This window comes from Struthio camelus, chromosome 20 (assembly GCF_040807025.1).
Source record: "Struthio camelus isolate bStrCam1 chromosome 20, bStrCam1.hap1, whole genome shotgun sequence".
NCBI classification, from domain to species: domain Eukaryota; kingdom Metazoa; phylum Chordata; class Aves; order Struthioniformes; family Struthionidae; genus Struthio; species Struthio camelus.
This window is the reverse complement of record NC_090961.1, coordinates 1,310,079-1,330,298: the sequence shown is the minus strand read 5'-3', so window position 1 is coordinate 1,330,298 and position 20,220 is coordinate 1,310,079. Positions and strand designations below refer to the sequence as shown.

General features: G+C 40.0%; 2 protein-coding genes across 12 annotated transcripts in view; one reads left to right on the top strand and one right to left on the bottom strand.

Annotated features, from left to right (window-relative positions):
* RPL35 (ribosomal protein L35) overlaps window positions 1–20,220 on the bottom strand; it is a 55,285-nt gene that overhangs the window by 11,531 nt on the left and 23,534 nt on the right. The window lies entirely within an intron of this gene.
* The window catches only part of SCAI (suppressor of cancer cell invasion), a 50,121-nt gene that overhangs the window by 9,278 nt on the left and 20,623 nt on the right, over window positions 1–20,220 (top strand). For 7 of the 11 annotated variants that reach the window (XM_068915195.1, XM_068915198.1, XM_068915199.1 and 4 more), the window contains exons 3-6: window positions 9,686–9,817; window positions 17,903–17,998; window positions 18,632–18,718; window positions 19,306–19,404. In XM_068915195.1, the coding sequence (XP_068771296.1) occupies window positions 9,711–9,817; window positions 17,903–17,998; window positions 18,632–18,718; window positions 19,306–19,404 (389 nt within the window). In that variant the 5' untranslated portion in view covers window positions 9,686–9,710. Of the gene's footprint in view, window positions 1–7,875; window positions 7,978–9,685; window positions 9,818–17,902; window positions 17,999–18,631; window positions 18,719–19,305; window positions 19,405–20,220 lie in introns of all 11 variants that reach the window. The other 4 variants (XM_068915196.1, XM_068915197.1, XM_068915189.1 and 1 more) reach the window with 1 other exon arrangement.

The window sequence follows — 20,220 nt, the reverse complement described above, 5'->3', positions numbered from 1 at the left end:
TCTCTAACGTTTCTCTAATTTACCTGGGAAGCCAGTTTTGAGGCAGTGGATAATGAGGAATTTTTCTGTCTTTCTCTGAGGCTTGGTTTTTATTCTTGGAGCTGTTTCGGCGTAAGTTGTTGATGATGCTGCTAACCGGCTGAAGAGTGAGCACGCAATTTAAAATAGTAAGAGAAATTTAGATTGAACCTTAAACTAAAAGCTCCTTTTTAACCTCTGTAGTCTGTGGCCAGTGTCCTCCTTGGCTCTGCTGTGATTCATGGCCTTCATCCTGAAGGAATCTTATATTTCCTTGCTTCTTTGTGCTTAACTTGGTAACCTTCAAGCTGAAATGGTTTTAAAAATAACACGTGGCTATCTTCATTGGTCGACTGTTGTACGATGAAATTAGCTTGGGTCAATGGCAAGGCTGAAAGGCCAGAGTCTTTAAAAAAAAAAAAAAATCCCATTTTTAATCTTCATTTGCAAAAGTGAAATTAGACTACAGTAAAGGAATCCTGTGTGGCATGTGCTGTTTGTTGGTTTCACTGAAATCACTTGTGAAATATCACAGTCAAGAAGCTTAAGAAGCAATTGGATTCCTGTTTCACTTGGATAAAACTTCCGCCTTTAAAGGTACAGGATCTGATCTGAGTGGGGGAAATTTAAATTGGTATAGGTGATGAGGTGATGTGTTCCCACATCATCCCCTTCCTGCTTGGTGGTTGTCCACTACTTGGAGCGTCATTGGTCTTCAGCCTAACCTGCCAGAAGTGAATGCTTCATACTTGGTACTTAAGGTACACATGCAATTTGATTGCACAGACGCATCTGAGGAGCATAAATGCCTCATGCACGAGCAGGAGATGAATGACAGCAGGACCCTCTTTTGTGCCTGTGCCTCATCAGCTGCTGAGAAACAGAGTTGTTGTTGCTGCAACAGTTCAGGACTGTTCTCATTTCTAGAAAAGCTTGAGAGTGCCGTGGTCCCTAGAACACCTTCGTTTGTTAATGTACCTTTGGTTGTCTTGCCATATGCCATAGAGTAGAAAGTTTCTGCAGTTGGAGGTTGGCTGTATATCAGCTGGTTTGATAGTACAGTGGAAGTGGGTTTGGTTTTCCTAGAGAATGCACTTAAGCTTCTGTTCACTTGGCTTTAACTACTCTGCTTTATATACTGCTAACCTGACATTTTATTGAGGTATTGAACAAATTAACAGTACTTATGACTCCTGTTTGCCTGTAAACTTGTTTTGGTTTTGTTACACAAATTCTGCTAGTTTTTTTGTTGGTGTAATAATGATGTTGTGGCTTTTGCGACTTACATGTTGAGTAGATGATATCTTTATGAGCATGCTAAATGTCAGTGCTTACCAAGGCTGCATCACAATGAGATTTAAAATTTATTGGAGTTACGTGACTGTTGAACACCCGTAACTTTATCTTTGAAAGGCTGAAACGTAAAGTATATGTATCTAAAAAGTTTGGACTAAGTTCTTCTGGTTTTGAAATGAGAAAGACAGGATGTATATAATGTATGTGAATTGTCTGTACTCCGTACTGCTTCTGTTCAGTAGTAGGGACTAAATTACTATTGCCTTTGTCTTTCTTAAAATATAAGACAGAACAAATGTGCAGCTAAAGCCTTGGTAATGAGATTGCTTGTCTCTGGCAGTACAAGATGAGAGTTTTAAGTCTAATGCCGATGGTCTTAGAGAGGACATAACTGTTTTTTCAGTTAACCATTTAGGTGGAGTAGGCAAAGTGCTGCTAATGGTATGTGTAGCTCCTATCCTCTAAATATCCATGTGATGAAGCTATCCATGTTGACTGGAAGGCAGGAGACGCTCTCTCGAGATTCCACAGCTGAGAGGAGGCAATGGCTCAATGAAAGACAGATGTGCTATACAAACGTTCAGTGCCACGAAGTCGAGGTGCCACATCCACTCAACTCTACTTACGCAGCTCTAGGAAACTTCCTTGCTTCTCCCTGTCCTTACTCAACAGAGTTTTTCCACTCCAAACTTCCATCTGTACAGTATGCCATATAGTATAGTATTGCCAGCTTTTCTGTAGAGTGAGGTTTTTATTTCCTTCCAAGTGTTAGGTGTGAAGTTACGCGTACTCTCTTTCACCAGACAGCTGAATTGCAGGTTATAGTAATCTTGACTGAATAACAGATCTGGCTAAAGGGGTGTGTGTCTGTAATTCTGTTCCTTAACATACCTGTGCTTGACTGTCATTGTCAGTTTGATTTCTCTGAAGCAGAGTATTCTTTCACTGTTCACACAGTGTGCCTTACTTCACAAGCTTGAGTCTGAGTATCGGGCCAGTAGAGAGTGCATGCATACCATTGACTGCGGCAGTCTTTTCCCCTTCCAACTGAGCCTGGAAAAGCTTAGCCAAAAGACAACAAACCGCAGGGAAGTGGAAATGAGTGTGATGTAAGTGACACACAACTTTAAAAATACTAGCTAGTTTTGTGAAACTGCTCCTGGCTGCCTTTCACCTCCAACTGCTTTGCATAGTCTTGTCACTCTCTGGGCTGCCTGTAAACTCTTCTACCCTGGGTGTTGCAATGAGATGAATTTGTACAATATATTAATGTACTCTACTAAGCCAACCTGGAATATGGGGTTCTGAGAGCATTTTCGAACGAAACTGGCATGTATAGTGCAGTGCTTGACTAGCCCAATTATTCTTCCTTGTATAGGGTGAGGAGTTGGCAAAATCTTTGAGAGAATAATAAGCTCTGCTGAAAGTCACCATTTTCTGATTTAAGTTTTTTAAACTAATGTTTCAGTGTCTCCTTTTGCAGACCCTGGAGATTGTTTTTTCTGGCAGCATCATTCTAACATGTGCTACTTTAAAAAAAAAAAAAAAAAGTTGTCATACAGAACAACCCAACAGTATCTTTTGCATGAAAAGAAAGCAAAAAGCATCAAGCACAAGGACAAAAAATTAAGTAGGCAAATATTTCTAATATAGCTGATCTCTTAAAACTGGGAGAACTAACTGTTTGCAGAAGAGCAACACAGATCTGTTTTCTGATGGTGTCAAAGGAAAGGAGAGGTCCACTTTGCGGTGTACTACTGTGTGCGTTTTATATATATATTTTTTTCATTTGGAGCTCAGAAGTCCCTGAGGGAAGGACAATGTCAGTAGCTGTCTTCCTCCCTTTGCTGTGCCCACTTGCTGTTTCTAATAATAATTTTCTCCTGTCTGTAGTGCATTACAACAGTCTTTAGTGCAGGGAAGACCTCCTCCTTTGCGAAGCAGCTCGTGATAGTAGTTCTTTCTTTGTACAGCACCAAATACCATCCTCCCCAGTGAATGATAAGCCAAAACCAGTGCATGAGATAATTAATTGTATTTTCCTTTTCTGACAGAGTGAAAAAGCCAGCTTCATCTATCATTTAACTGATCTTGTTTTCCTCTTTCTTTCTGTCTCCCCTTCCCATCTTTCCTTTGTATTCAGGCATGTGTTGTGGCCGAGTGAAACCAGGGTTTAAATTGCAGCAGTGTCCATCTCATGTCTGTAATAAAAATGCTTCTATGAATTTGGAATCTATGGAAGAGTTACCTTCTGGCATTTTTTCTAAAAATATCTCGCAGATGGAACTTGTCATGCTTATTACAACTCTGCTTTGCCTTAATTATTCTGTCCTTTCATTTCTTTCTTGGTTTAAACCCTTATTTGTTTTCCTGATTATTTTTTTCCTAGAAGAAGGGAGACTCTGCTTGCCTGTTATGTGCTTCAGTCTGAATATTTTTGTAATGTAACTTCCGTATGGTGTTTTTTTGTTTATTTATAATGAAGATAAATTTGACTTGCAGTGAGTAAGAAGCCAGTCCATTCTGAGCAGGACTCATGCTTACTTTTAAAGCATAATCTTAAGGATTTTCAATTGGACTTTCCATTACACCATGTACATCTGTAATTGCACTACACAGTTTAGAAGTGCTCCTGTTTTCTAAACACAGTATGTGGCAGAGCCAAAACATGCCTATAATTATCATGAAGAGAGTGAAACTTGATCTCATCCATTGTCACTGTCCAAAGTTGATTATTTGAAGCATTCGCTTTCTCTCACCCCAGAGGAGGTGATATCTGGATATATCTGTTATATCTGTTCCACCCTACAGGCAATTGTGCTTGCATCTTCAGGTCATTAAGAATAGAGGTTGTTTCATAATTGTAGGAATAACTACAGTTTCATTTCAATTCTACTCTAACAGTGATTTAGCTTTTTCATTGTAAAACCACCTAGGAATTAAGGAGGCATGTTGAGGCTTCTGTGTTTAATTTACTATGTGCTAATAAAATAACTTGTCATAAGCACCCAGAGTCTTCTCCATTAATTCTAACATCTCAGATCAAGTGCCTTCTGGTCATCTCCCTCCCTCTAAAAGTAGCAGTAGAAAATGAGTTTGCTTTTGTACCTGTCTTGTCTTTAGGTGATTAAAGTTGGGTGAGAGGAATACCATCAAAATGTTTGACAAACACTAATGAACTTAGCCTAAGCACGTCTGAAAAGCCGACAGATGCATTTTTACAGATCATGACACAGGTCACAGTTTTGCAGGTTTCTGGCAGAGAGTTCTGTCAAAAGCCTTTTGTAGAATAAGCATAAAACCTGTAATTCAAGGCATGCTGATGAAACTGTGCATTGAGTGTTTTATTCAGGGTCTAACATGCAAATCTTTCCTTTCTATAATATGAAATACATATGGCAAAACAGATTAGAAGGAGGTAGAAGATCTCATCAACGTGTACAAGTATCTGAAGGGGGAGTGTCAAGAGGATGAGGCCAGCCTCTTCTCCGTGGTGCCCAGCAACAGGACAAGAGGCAATGGGCAGAAACTGAACCACAGGAAGTTCCATCTGAACCTGAGAAAAAACTTCTTCACTGTGAGGGTGACAGAGCATTGGAACAGGTTGCCCAGAGGGGTGGTGGAGTCTCCTTCGCTGGAGATATTCAAAACCCGTCTGGATGTGATCCTGGGCAATATGCTCTAGGTGACCCTGCTTGAGCAGGGAGGTTGGACTAGATGATCTCCAGAGGTCCCTTCCAACCTAAACGATTCTGTGATTCTGTGATTCTGTGATTCTGTGAAGATGTATTTGGAATGTGGGATAGTAGGGACGTTTTCATGGCAGCAAGTTTAGTAATGAGTTTTTTTTGTTTAAGACCTTTATTTTAGTTTTTTCTATAAACATCCCATTGCTGAGTATTGCATGTGATTTTAATTTCCATCTGCACTCAAGTCTCTCTGCCTTTCTTATTTTTTGTTTCTAACTAATGTATTTTAGTCATGTTCAGTAGTAGTACTTTACAATTTCAGATGCTAATACTAACTCTTTTTGCTTTAGCCTGCCTCATTTCTTGCCCTCTTCTCGCTGCTGGTTGTTCCAGGATGATAACCACTTCTGGAACCATGACAGCATCCCATGTTTGTGATGATTGTCTTCTGCTTGAATAATATAAAATGTAGGGGTAGTAATATGCAACGGAACTGTTACATATTTCAGGGCAATCTCATTTTTGTCTTTGCTCATTTTATATAACGTACAGTTGACTGAAGCCTTCTATTGTTGCAGTCCATTGGTACCTGGTAGGCATGCTTTCTGGGCTTAAAAAGCAAAGTGTTGCTAGCTAAAAAGGAACACAAACGTTTTGTAAGATACTGCTTTTAGGGGATGCAAGGTTTTGTTGTCTTTCCCTGAACTGCTTAACTTTCTCTGTATTCTAGTGAATGTTTAGTTCTCCAGTTGCTTCTGATTTATTTCATGTGTTTCTAGTGCTTCACATTCTTTCTTTGCCTCTGTTTTTCACACGGGGGACAGTTTTGCTTTAGAATGGAATTTGATCAGGCATTTGTTGATATTTTGATCTTTAAAGCAATACAAGCTAAAATGTCGATGTAGGCATACATTTTTTAAGATTTGAGCGTACTCAGTTGTAGAGTAAAGATGCAATTTTGCAGGTACTGTGGTTTCACGGGCAGATCTTCTGCATGGAACAGTCATTGTTTTACCAATAGGTGATCCTTTTCTGGAGGTACCTTTGAGTGGCTGAGACTCAACTTTATTCCCCCTCTTTCAAAAAGTAGAACTTGTCTATTCTAGTAAATCTGATGCTTAGAAAAGGTTCGTCAACGATACATTAAGGAAAGTGATAGTAGTTTTGATTTGTTTACATCAGCAGTTGAATAACATATCTTTCCAACATCAAATCAGAGAGACTTTCTTTTTACAGTTGTTTCCATTCTTGATGCTTCTTTTTTCCTGACTTGTAAATGTTTTTAATGCCTAAAATCCTGGAGGGGCTCATATTTAAACTTTTTGGTATGGTATTGGGATGCAAGACAGAAATGTTGGTAGAATACTGCAGAACATAAAAGGTTTCCTTCAAAGCATCATAATTCATCTAGTATGCAGTGTATACGTGTCCTAGGTGAGAGCAATAGCCCTACAGGAAAGCTAAATTTCTGCAGCAGTCTGCAGCATTTTTGCACGTTTATAGTAACTTATGTTTGGGAAATGCACTTTTTACGTGCTCTGAACAAGTATAAGAGAGTGGTAGTTCAGGAGAATGTAAAGCATTAGGCAGCCATAAAGTGTCAGTAAGATTGGGCCTGGGAACTTCTCATGCATAGCTTTTGCAGACTGAGAAGATGGTTCTGCTTGCATTCCTGAAGAACTTGCAGTCCTGGGGCTACCCTGCTGCTGCGAAACCTGGTCTTTGATGACCACAGTGACACTTTTGGATGTCAGCTGAATGCACATAATGCTTGGGTTTTGTGAAACAGCACAAAATATATTTTCTGCAACATGGTTTGTTAATGTATTGGCTGAATGACTCTTAAGGTAAAGACAGATCTTTTTCTGAAATGTTAAGTGGTATTGGGGGTAAGGAGGGAATTTCATGCCACACCGTGTAAGTCTTTGCCTCTTACTCCCCACCCCAGATTTATAATACCGTCTTTCAGTTTAAACAGGATGCTGGTTGTCCTTATAGTATCTGCATGGCTTGGTTGCAACATATATTTTTTTCATTCTTGAAGCTGTGAGCAGAGAGAGAAAAACTGAATGTCGTAGTGGAGTGATGTCAGGGTGTACTGATTTTTCAGGTCTCTCTGCAATGTAAAAATGTGCTTAAATGTGATTTGTTTCCTAGGTTCCTTTACCAGCAGTCTCTGACAAGAAGGCAGGTTGCTTCCTCTGCTTTCAGTAGTCTCTTTCCACGAGCAGAAGAGACAAGATTTTGCCCTCTGCCTCAGTAGTAGGCCCAAGCCCTCATGCCGTCAGCCAAATCAGGAAGCTGAACCTGTAGAATGCTTTCCAAACTGTTTTGTTTTTAGCTAGTTGATCTCTCTTTTTCTCTGTTCTTCTCTGGACTTTCCACAAATGAGTATTGTGCTAAAGATGCAGGAACTGGCTGGTCTTTAAGTAGGTTCTCAAAATACATCTTAACTGTATACAGCCTGAAAGGTCTTTTTTAATTTGTATGTTCTCATTTTTTGTTCTCCTCCAGGTTTTATGGTGTGGAGATTGCTTTCTCTAAAAGTATTTTTCCTGCCTTCTGATGCCTTTCAGAAAGGCAGGCAATGAATTTTCTAGCTTATCTGTTGATTGAATAAACAGCTCTCTTCACAGTGGATCTAGCAGACTCCTTTAATAAGAGAACAACAGTAGGTTTAGTTGTCTGCTCCAGGACTAACGCAGATTGAGTCAGTTAGCACTGGTTAGGATAGTTGGTTAGTATAACTTAAAGGCAGCATAAAATAAAATTGATTTTTACCATTAAATTCAAGGAATGATATACTAACTGTATTAAATATACTTTGCATTTTAAGAAAACCCCTCAATTTAAAAAATAAATGTATGTGAAGTTGTTCTAGAGTGTCCGGTCTGCCCCAGTGGAACACTGCAGAACCCGAGGGCCTTGCCACGGGATTTAGGTCGAGCTTGCTGTGGAGTGCGCAGGACCTGGGGTATTGTCCCTCTTCCTGAAATTCTTGAATCACCTCCTGGCTGTTTCCGACATCTGTTTCTTAGCTCTCACTGTTTGCTTCAATTTCACGTGTTGGTGCTTGAAGTACTTACTGTGTTGTGTTTCATGCTATGTGAATGCAAATGTTTAGAGATTTCAGACACAGGCTGGTGCTTCAAAGTATTCATGTCCTGCTTTGCTAGGCTCATGCCAACAGGCTTTGACATCTGGTTGGTATGTTTTGAGCTCTTGTATGTTGTCTGGTGCCCATATTGTAGTTACCTGACTATGATTAGGGTAGATGCTTTCTGGCTTGTTCTGGAGCTCTTCACCAAGTGGCTTGTGCAGCATACCTCATGTTCCTGCACTAATGCTCTAGTGCACTGTCTCGTGGGCATGTGAAAGACAAGTGCATATGTGCTGCACCTTGTCTAAACCTGGCAATCATACAGCTGCTTGGTTGGTGGGATGTGTTCGCTAACTTATCCCCAATAGTTGGGGGGGGGAACTGCCAATTTCTTCTACATTTGGTAGGCATTAAATACTGGTTAAGGAAAGTATTTCTGAAGTTTGTTTTGTAATTGTGGTGGTTTACCATGACAATTGATGGAAGATACCTCTGGGTACTTTCCAACGATTGTAAGAAGCTTGCCTTGATGTTCCCTGGCTTGAATTGGGACCTGTAGGTAATTATTTATTCAAATAGCAGCTATAACAAGCTTCTGCACAAATGGAAACTTGTTACTTAATAAAAATGCTTACCAGATCTAGTAGAGAAGTTGCTGTAAGTCATTGTTCTCTCTGCATTTGCCCAGTTAATGGCATGTTTATCTTGCACTAAAATTCTTAGAGAGCACAGAAGAGCCCAAGACGTGGCAGCTGTTTTCAGAGGAGCACGTTTTGTTGCTGCTTCTGAGAAATTTGTAGTTCACTTTTGAATGATCGAAAGGATAATGCTATGCATATGTACATTTCAAATAAGCTTTTAAAAGCTGCTCTGCCTTTTTTGGCCTTTCATATTTCCTTATTCAATGCTAGACTTAGCTGCATTATGTCTTACAGGTTTTTTTGTTCAGGTGATTGCTGCACGATATGGCATTTTGCTCATATGAGCAGTAAAAATAGATCTGCAGGTATCACTATGGGGAGTGAAAACCATGCAACTAAACAATCATGGAAAAGTAGAGAAAGCATGATATAATTTTTTTACCATTCTGTCTAAAATTGCTATGTTATAACAGTAGCAACCAGTGAGCTACAGTTTTCAACAGTTGCAGAAGAAAATGAAATGTAAACAGAACTGGGGCTTGTCTCTCTCTCTCTAAATACTGTTGCAGGATAAACACTCACTCTGCAGAAAGGCAAATTTAGAGAGGATTTCTTTGTCCAAGTATGAAATCCAAGTGTTTATGTTTAAATCCTTTTATTGATGGTTTTGTGTTTGTGAATACAGTCCTCAGTTACTTTATTTTATTATTACTGTGCCATTTCTATTTTTAATTTTGCTCCGTTAGCTAGTGCATTTTGCAATAATTATTCCCATGCTTTGATTCTCAGCTGTTATTTTTAATGAGCCTTGAGAAGGGTAACCTGTGGGAGCGTTGCATGCTCTTTGTTACCATCCCTGTGGAACTGTACATGCATCTAAACTGGATGAGTTCATAGTGGCCCTCAATTACTGAGTAATATGGCTCTTTTCTTCTTCTTAGGACTGAATTTGCCCTAAAAGAAATCATGTCATCAGGAGGAGCTGAAGATGATATTCCTCAAGCAGAGAGGAAAACAGTTACAGACTTTTGTTACTTATTGGATAAATCTAAACAGCTCTTCAATGGCTTAAGGTTAGTGATTTTTTGACAGTGTTTCTCAAGAAAAGCATTGGAACATATATTTCAATATGTGAGTGGTGCTGAAGGCAGATGTGTGATGAACAGGTTAAGCACAAAAACAGTACGTTTGTTTAGCAGAGAACAAAGTGCACTCATAAATGAGTAGTTTTGAATCATGTATGCAATAATGTCTGCAGGAGTAGAAGTTTCTGTTTTGGGCACTTCTGAGAGCGTAGGGAAGGAGATGTGAGAAATGTGAATTGTATATCTCAGTCATGTCAGTTAACAGTACACTAGATGTTGGAAATTCCTTGAAATTGATAGAATTTGTACTGAAGAGCTAGGTATGGAGAATTATGCAATTGAGGGCCAGATGTTCCTGTATACAGTAGACTGCATGTAAATTCAAAAGATAGCATCCCAGAAACCCCACAGTCTGTGTACAAAAACAAATAAAAAAGCCCTAATAGATGAGACGAGGAGGATAGCCCTAGCTGGGCGGGAAAGGAGGGGGGGAAAAAAAAGGAAAGTTTTTTTTTTTTTCTTTTTAGAAGAAAGATGGGAAGTGATAAACAGAAACTTCCAAACCACACCTGTATGTGTCTGGTGAAACAAATTATGTTTAACTTGAACCGTTGAGAATGGTCAAATCTGGATTTATCTACAAAACATCTGCAACAAAATCTTGAAAGTCCAGCTGTTCTGTCAGCACCAATAAGAAGGAGAATAAGAATAATGGAGAATTCAAGGAAAATAGTTCATATTTGGACAGTGACATGTGGGCATCCTGCTTATTTTAATATACTCTGAGTTAAAGATTATTCAGGAGCTGTTTTATTTCTAAGCCTTCCTGTAGAATCTCACGAGCAACACAGTTGTAGCTCATATCTAGTTGGCAGTTCAGCCTCTTACTGGTCTCTGAGTAATACTGTATGTTTGGGCCTGTATAGCTTGCTGTTACTCAAACACAGATGGTTAGCAAAGATGTTTTTTCTTTTTCTTTTTTTTCCCCCCCATAAACGATTGATAATCTCTTTCATGTGCTTTAGGAGTTGATTACCAAGACCAAAACAAACAGTTTGTGCTCCAAAATCTGAATGGTAATGGGCAGTAAAGGCAAGGAGCTCTTGGTGATTGTATTCAGCACCTCCAGAAACAGACTCCAGAGCAAGACGACTGTGATCTTGAGGCCAAGATTTCTAGTATCATGCATGCTGTCATACTGGCTTACTGTTGCAGTTTGTTTGAAATTTTGACCTGAGGCACTGAAGAGAGCAAAATAATACTATTCATGTCTGGGTGCATGATGCTGAAGCTTGGACCACAGAGATGGCGGAGCACCTACAGCCATTTGGTCTTTTTTCTTTGGTAGAGAGAGAGTTAGTACCTGTATCAGAAGCTAGATCTCTCATCTGGAAACCTGTGTGTATCATAGCATTTTGCAAAAAAGAAATCTTCTCAGCCAGCTAGATGAAAGGAGGATGGAAAATATCTTTGGGTGGAATTTGGGCGATAAGAATAGAGAGAGAGGCTTCAGGAGCCAATGAATTCAAGAACATACCAGAATGGGAACCTGCATCTGTCCTTACTGTAACTTGACATGATTAACATAGTTGCTTGTCACACTGAATTTGACCACCATTTCACCCACAGGCTTTCTCAGAGCCTGTGATTCCTATGGAATCCATCATTATTCCATGGAATAATGACCGGGTAAAGCAGCATTATAATTTTCAGGTATCTGCTCTGTTAGTGCTTTGTTCTCTTCTGGGCAGTTCACCTGGAGAGGACTTGGCAAGTACCTTGATTCTTAGTCCAAGTGCTTGCTTTTCCTTTTAGCGTAATAAATGCATTGATGCATGCCTGCCACGTTCTGTTTTGAAGGTGATGGTGGCCTTTGCTGCTGTGTTTTATGCCATTCTGTTGCCCCTACAATGCTTCATGAAAAGAAGTAGTGGGGGAGGGAGAAGAGAGCAATGATTGCCTTCCTGAAACCTCCTCTGGGCACTTGAGCTGCAGGGAACTGAGCCTATAGCTGTGTTGGCAGCTGCTTAGTTATTGCTGCTGCCAAAAATGCAAGGGCTCAGCCTGCCACGTCTTTGTTTCAGTAGCATTTCCTTCCTCTTTTCCCAATGCAGATGCCAAATACAGCATTTGAGGAAAATATATGATGATCTGCCAAGGTTGCTGCTCCAAAGTATATTTCATGCTTGCACCACCAGTGATAGCGTCCTTCTGTGGCCATACCTGCTAAAATAACTTGTAGACAGAAGGTCATCTTTATAGTATCTCTACTCCCTTATTGAACAGCCCAAACTATATGTTATAAGCAACTGTTAGTGAAGTATGTTCCAGTATCTTTTATCCTTCCTTTTCGCATTCCTACTAGCTTTTTTCTTGGGGAAGAATGCTTGGAGGAGAAGAGGGAGCGTGTTAGGAGCTTCTCATGGTGTTCTAGTACCAATTATTATTTTATTTTTAACATTAAAAAGTTTTAAATGTGTTCAGTATCATAGAGATGCTTGAAACTTTAAGAAATGGAAGGACTTTCCACATATATCTTTCTTTCCAAGGATGTAAAGTCTTGTTGCTCATTGTGCAGGATGCAAGAATTATGACAGCACCTTTCACGGAAGGAAATGGTGGCATTTTACTGTTCATCCGTTTCTCAGACTTCTAGTAAGATGCATGATGTAAACTGAACCTCTTAGTTTTACATGATGCTGGTTGTTGTCTGTTGATCTTGATGGCACTCATTTAAAAATAGGACGTCACAGTACTTTCCTGAAAGCCATTAGACTTGACTGTGAATATGACAGAAAACACCAATGGATGAGTGGCTCCAGGAAAATGAGTGTGGATGGATGAATGGGTATGAGTTACAGAACTGTCCATGGCAACTGTCATACACAAAAGTTTTATAATCTAGGTGCAGCATATTGCAGGGCAAACCATCCTCTAACAGCATCTTTAGCTTTGTTATCTGGATATTTGTGCCTTCTGTCGTTTGCATCCCCTGCTGCAATGCAACCACCATTTGACTTTGTGCATCCCCTTGATATCAAGTCCCTGTCAGCATAAGTTTCCTCTGCTACCTTTTGTCCCTGAAAAGTCCTGGCATTGGAGATTTGCAGGCTTTATTCCAGTTCTCGCATTACTATCCCATGTACCTCAGTTACCCTTCCAGAAGATCAGCTGTCAGAACATAGAAGCTGGACTGCTGAAAGGAAAGTTTCTTGCTTTCATTGATGATGATTTAGAAAAAAAAAAAAAAACAGGATCTTGTTAGATTTAGGTAATGCAGCAGGCTATAGCCCTGGATGTCCTGGGAGGGACTGACTTTTCACACTGCATCAGTGAGGCAAGTTACTGTGAGTGCTACTGGTGTGCTTTGTAATAAAGTGCAGATAACTAGTCATCTGTATAGAACTGTCCTAAGTCAAAGCAACTCCATTCCATCCTCTCCATCTGAAATGCTTCCTGGTGCTGCTTCTTCCCTCCTATAAAGCTGATCAGTAACAGCGTGAGTGAGTACCTCTGCCCCCTGCCTGTTCTGTACCCAGCATCCTGAGTCAAGTACAGGGGAGAGAAAGAAAGAAAGAAAGAAAGGGCTGTCATCTTTTTTTCTCCATATAGCACTATTACCCTTCTGTAGCTCTTGAAATAGGGAAACATTTTGCTATAATGTAGCTGTTTTGCTTTCAAGTTGGGTATGTAATATCTTCTGGATCATATATTTCATATCTGCTTGAGTGGGAAGGGCTGCGTTAATAACGCAACATGGGAACACAAAACAGCAAAATGGGTAGGAAAATAGATGGTGGCAAAGGCAGCTCTTGTCTGCAAAAATCTGTGACGGAAACATGGTAATGTATTGTCATAAATGAAGTTTTATTATAGCCATGTCAGAATACTATCAAAAGAACAAGTGCTAGTGTCTGTTTCCATGGAGATCCTTCCTGTTCCCTGGGGAGCCGAGGAATCGCATGGTATTGTGCAGCTATGCCAGCTGCAATTAGGCTAGCATGCTGCTTGAGAAAAACACGTGTGGACACCCAGCAGTGACTGGGGACAACAATGGCCAAACACGTGTATGCTGTGCTGACAGGGACATTGTAAAATGCCACTAATTGTTTCACATAATTAGAACAAATGCAGGGCACTGAGTTGAACTAGGTTTTATAGGAATGTTTAGGCATATACAGAGAAGCAGGGACAGAATCGAGGAGTTATCAGAGAGGTGTGCAAGGGAATATGACTGGTGACGTACAAAGAATATATTGGCTTACTGAGGATGGATATGTGCATGATCATCATCAGAAAATAGGTACCTGTTTATTTCCTGATTTGTTTGTGCAAATACCTACTTTTTTGTCAGTGTTCAAAGGAGGAAGGTTATGTTTTGTCATCTCTTTGTGCCAGCCCTTTGCTCAAATGTCCTAGGCAACTTGAGTGTTGTTTTGTATTTGCATTCTGTTATTATTTTCGAAAAAAAGATTGATTTTTAGCATGAAAGCTTATGCACTAGCTAATTAAATTTGGCATTACTTCTCGCTATATCAAAGCATACAGTCTATTTTAAACATTTATTTGAACCATTTCTTGACTTTATTTGTTTAGCTAAAGTGCTTACATCTATTACCACAATAGAAAGTGGTGAATGATTCATTGCAGTAAATGCTTTAAATGTGCATGTGTTTCTATCAAGCTATATTTAGAATGAAGATATATATTGTGTTGGTGCTCTGAAGCACTTGTTTATACTCTTGCTTATCCCTCACTGCATCCAAGTGTGTTCCAAGAATCTGAGCAGCCAATTGAAAGTTTGTGAGGGCCTTATTTTTTGGTAAAATCCTACCCAGACTCCTTGGCATCTTCATAGAATAGCAGCAGCAGGTACTGGAATGACTTTCCAGTCTGGTAGGGGACATGGCTGATAACGGATTCATTTTGCATATAGTAACTCAGCTAGGTCCCCTCAAGCTGTGTGGGAAGTACAGTTGGCTGATGAGCAAAGGAATATTAATTTCCTTTCTACCTAGGGTGCTGTTAAAGCAATTACAGTTAGCAGAAATGAGCCAGTACATTGCCCTGGAAATCCTAGTGTACTGCTTTGCTTGTCTTATTCCTCCAGAGAACATGGCATGGTTACCGAAAGGTGGTGTTTCCCTGCAGTCTGGCCCTCCCAGGCTTGGAAGTGGAATATGCTGCTTTTCTATGCCAATCTGCTGAAGACTGAGGCATTAAATGGGTCTGGTATGTTAACCAGCACAGTGATTTGATAGAGCATTCCCTGAAGAAATCATTCTTGAATCAAATGAAAAATTATGGCAAAAAATATCAAAAAATTATCTTGAAAAAGCTACTCCACTTCCATGTAGGGGTGTATACCTGCTTTGAATCACCTGCATAGATTTGAAAGCAACATGTATTCAGCGAGACTGAGGGATTGTGGTTTCTTCTGTTACATTTGTTCCAAGATTCTTGTAACTCATCGATGAAGGCTTTTTGTTATGATTGAAAGCAAATATCTTTAAAGCTAAAATCTTTAGCGCTACATCACAAGTGGGGGTGGGGGTGGAAAGGAATATATCACAACATGGAAATCGAGTGAGGGTATAGAAATAGAATCCAAGTAGCTTGACTAACAAGTCTTAAAGCACTGGCAACCCATGTGAAAAAGGCAGAAGAATGCAGCTTCTGACTAAGATATCACGGAACAAGAGTTAGAGAGTGACAAATGTTCCTATGATGACATAACCTGACCTAGTGAATGTTGGCTGTGGGCATCTATATGCTTGCTTGACCTGGTGACTTCTGGACAGCTGGTTTATGTATGATGCTATAGGGTCCAGTTCTCAAATGCATTGAGCAGCCTCATTCATTTTTAAAAGATGGTTTCCTTAAGGAGTAGCAAGAAATATCATCAATCTAAATGAGTCTAAATTAACTAATTTCCATTAGATTATTCTGTTTGTTCTTGGGTTGGGGTGTTTGTTGTTTTTGGCCATGGTAGTTTTTTGACTATGATCTTTTAAGGATCTAGTTTATATGCATATAATCATCAAATTATTTCTTTCTTAGCAAGACAGTAAGATGTTCTCAATCGCCTGTTGCAAAATGCATGTAGGAATATGGTTGTTTCCTATTTGGGGTGATTATCTGTAGGCATGCTTTTGATATTGAGTGTTAGAGAAGAACATTGTAACTAATTTAGCTTCAGGACTGTTGGAGAAGGAAACTGTAGCCGATTTAGCTTCAGCTTAGCATAAGTCTGACTCTTGCTTAGCCTAAGTGTCTAAAGTAGATGAAGCCTGCAGGCCTCAAGGCTGAACTGTCAATGGACTCCAGAAACATTGCTAACGATGCGACGTTGCCAATAATGTAACTGCAAAACCAATTAAAACTAGCTAACAAAGATAAAAAGCTAGCTAATGAGGATATAAAGTAGAACGCAGGAGACAAGATGGGATACACCTGGGCTGATCTTCAAGAAGATAAGAGACTGTGAGAAATACTGACAGGGCAACCAGCCTGGGATGTAGACTTGGACCTGTCCGGGGGGAGACAGACACCAATCAGAAGAAGAGAGACCATCGACTCAGTAAAAAAAATTGGAGGAGACCTTCACTGGCAGACAGGAAAATAAAACTGTGAAGGGTGTAATTACCTCAGAATTTCTTTGTTCGGGGCCTCTTTACAGAGGCACCCAGCTCGAGCTGTTACTATGCTGTACTGTCATTTAAATAAATAATTAATTTTGCTATTATATGTGCATGAGACTCTGCTCCTTGGAAACCTAGGGTCGAACTGTTTCCATAACATTGAGAACCTGTTGATTTTGAGTGACTTTGATAAAGGCACATTTACAGAGGTTGAAGAAGATTCCTTTTTGCCCTTTAAACTGTATTTATCCACAAGTACCAAAGTTTTTGCACATGTCTTATCACTTGACTCATGTAAAGTCATTCATAGAGTGTACTTCTTCCACCTGTTGCTATATCTGTATGTTGTAGCAGCCATTCCAGAACTCTAGGCGCATCTGGAGTGAACAGGCTTACGTGTATAATATATCTCATGTTCATAATAAATACAATATAAATACATCATAAACATACCATGTGCTTCATAACTAACTTAAAAGTGAATGTCTGCCTGCATAATTGGTAGAAGTTATTGGACACCACTCACCACTCATCCTCTTGAATCTTTTGTGGAGGAAGTAGTCAACCTCTGCTAAGGGGTCTGCTGACTCACAGGCAAGTAGATCGTTTGCCAGTCTGATTTGTAGCTTGACAGGCTCTCTTGGGAAGGAGATTTATGGTTGTGACGGTTGACTGGGCCTCAGACACTAGTGTAACTACAGTAATTTTGCTATTCTCTAAGTGATTGAATTACAGTTCTTATATTTGAAAGCTGAAGTTCTATGTTAGCAGAAAAAGTTTTCAGAATTTCAGAAACTTGGGAATGTGTATGGTTAAGTTGTACATCTTCAGTTTGACATTAGTATTGTCTTTTGTTTTGCATGGGATCTGCAGAGCTCAGGCAAACTGAGACATTGGCCTTCCCCATCCTCAAACAGTGATTACATTTAGGCAGCCATTCTAAAGTTTTATAAAATGCTTGGGACCTTTATTAACACTGAAAACTTCTAAATCTGTTTTTGATCAAAAAGTGACTAGAGAATTGAATTCTCCTGAAAGTAGGAAGCAATAAGTAGGAAACAGCGTTCTAAAGAAATTCCTCTCACAAATGTTCCTTTCATGTATATATTCATAAGCAGTCTTTTCTCATATATGATGTTAAATGAATATGCTATCTCACTTCTGACATGTTTTTAGAAAGTAGTATGGTCAGATCTTGATGAAAGTACTTCCTATAAGCTAAACAGGATTTCATTGCAGATTCCAGTTAGACCAGGTTTTGAAAAACTACAGCAATCTGGTTTCTTTTAATTCTGGATATAGGCTGAATTTTAAAACATTTCAAGTCAGTTCTGAACAAAGCTATCCTGCCATTGATGCAAATCTGCTGCTGTCATGCTGGGATGACTGAAATCTGCTCAGTAACTCTGCGTTTGTCACTTGTCTGTTGCAGGGATTTACCTCAGTATGGGCAAAAGCAGTGGCAATCCTATTTTGGGCGAACATTTGATGTTTACACCAAGCTCTGGAAGTTTCAACAGCAACATCGGTAAGAAACTGTTGTAGGCAGCTGTGTGCTATGGATTTAAGTGCAACTTTAATCTCTGGCATTATGGTATGCCTAGAGGCCTCAGTTAAGACTGAGATTTCACTGTGTTATTGAGGCATGGAGGGAGGGAATAGTCACATCCTGTAGTGCTCACAATCTAATGAATTAAAATGTTGCAGAGTTTTCACTCTGCTTTTTTTTTTTTTTTTTAACAAAACCTTTTGCTCTACTCAAATACGTGTTGCTTTAATGTATTACCAAGGAGAGGCTGGGATGATGGCTTCTGCAGTGCAGAAACCCATCTGGAATGGTGTGAAGTGTCTTGCTGCAGTGTGGGCTCTGATATTTCACACCTTACGTTGGCTGGGTAGTCTGAGGGTTCTCATGGGAAGTTGTGACCTTTTGTTTTGTGTATTTTGTGCTACATACTTACATATAGCTCTGGCAAGTTTTTGCAACATAACTGGTGCGTGCATGCAGTGCTGTTGGCTCTGTGAGGGACTGCCACTGGGAATGCCGCATCAGTAATGAAAGTAGAATTTGGCCTTACAATGGCTCTTTGTCTTGTCTGGTGTGATGTTCTGAGAAATTCTGGAATGCCTTTTAATCTTTCTTTTCTCTCTTGCGAAATAGACAAGTATTGGACAATCGGTATGGGTTGAAGCGGTGGCAAATTGGGGAAATTGCTTCCAAGATTGGGCAGCTCTATTACCATTATTAGTAAGTAAGCACAGAAGAAGATTCAGTAGGGAAATACAGTGTTAGTGGCAGTTCTGTGCCAAATGTATAGGTACTCAGTCAGGAGGCTGCTGAGGTAGAAATGAATGCGTCAGTTGAGCCACGATGCCTGTTTCTGAGTGAGGAGGCGCTTGGGACTGCAAGGCGGTGCTGCAAAGGCATCTGTGAGCCTGATACCACGTTACTAGAGTCACATTGATACTGCCCATGGACTTGTCTCCTACCTCAAAAGTATCTCTAAGTCTTCCATGTGTGCTGCATTTAACTCTTGTGCAAAAGTGTGATTTACAAGTTTGGGAGATTAATGTTCCTTTAAACTTTTGAATTAACCTGTCACCTGTACATATGGGCACAAGATGGGCAGATCTGATTGTTATCTGAAGTAGAATCCAAGCTCTGAAATCTTATCTTCCCCGCATGCACAAAGAATGGGAGTCTGGCTTTCATACGATGTTACTTGAGGAGGGAGTTTTGCCATTGATGCACAAGATGGTTGAGGGGGCAGGAAGGGAGGGCTGGGCATGGATTTCCATCTGAAGCAGTGAGCTGATCTGCATCTTCCTCTACAGCTTGCGCACTTCTGAAACCAGCTACCTGAATGAAGCTTTCTCCTTCTATTCAGCAATTAGGCAGAGGTCATACTACTCCCAAGTCAACAAAGAAGACAGGTATGTCTGAACTGATGTACTCCTTTTTTCAGGACTAGAACTGTATATGAAAATAGCAAATAATTATAGACAAATAATTATAGGAAGTTTTTTCTAATCCTTCAACCATAATTAGAAACCTCAGTATAAACAAGAGCTTTGCTGGAAGACTGGAGGGATAGTCTATTGTCTAGCCCTGGCTAGAAAGCTGCTGACCCCACGGCTTTGTCACTTTGAGTCCTGAGCAGTAGTAGTGCTGGGAACTAGTATTCTGCAGCTGGAAGATAAGTCAGTTGGGATGAAGCAGAGGAACCTGTTTGTTTCCTCTAATGAGGCTTTTCAGAGGAAGGGCAGTCAGTACTGCAGTACAACAGCCCTCTGTAACTGACTGGGACAAAGTCCAGGAGCTTCAGGAGGCCAATGCAGGAGGAATAGCATTTTCGCATGAGATACCACACTGAGGAAGGAAATCCTTGAACCAGCACTATGCTGTGACAGTGCAGAACAGGTGCCGCCTGCCAAGAACATAGAACAAGAAGAACAGGCAGCGAACTCAGTTCTGGATCCTGATCCTGTGTTCTGCCCAGTAAACCTTGGTCCCCTCATCAAGTTAAAGTTAAAGAAGAAATCATAGATATCATCATCAACATAAATGCAGAAGGGAATTTTCTGCCCAGCGTTCAAGGATCTCTGCACTTCATTACTTGCACTTCTGTAGCCGTTCTGTTGTCTAAATACGTCTGTGCTCTACAAACAAATGAAAACTTCCCTGCTCTCTTCTGGTATCTGTTAATCCTATGAACTTGTCTCAAAAAATTCTCAATTTCAGGCCGAGTG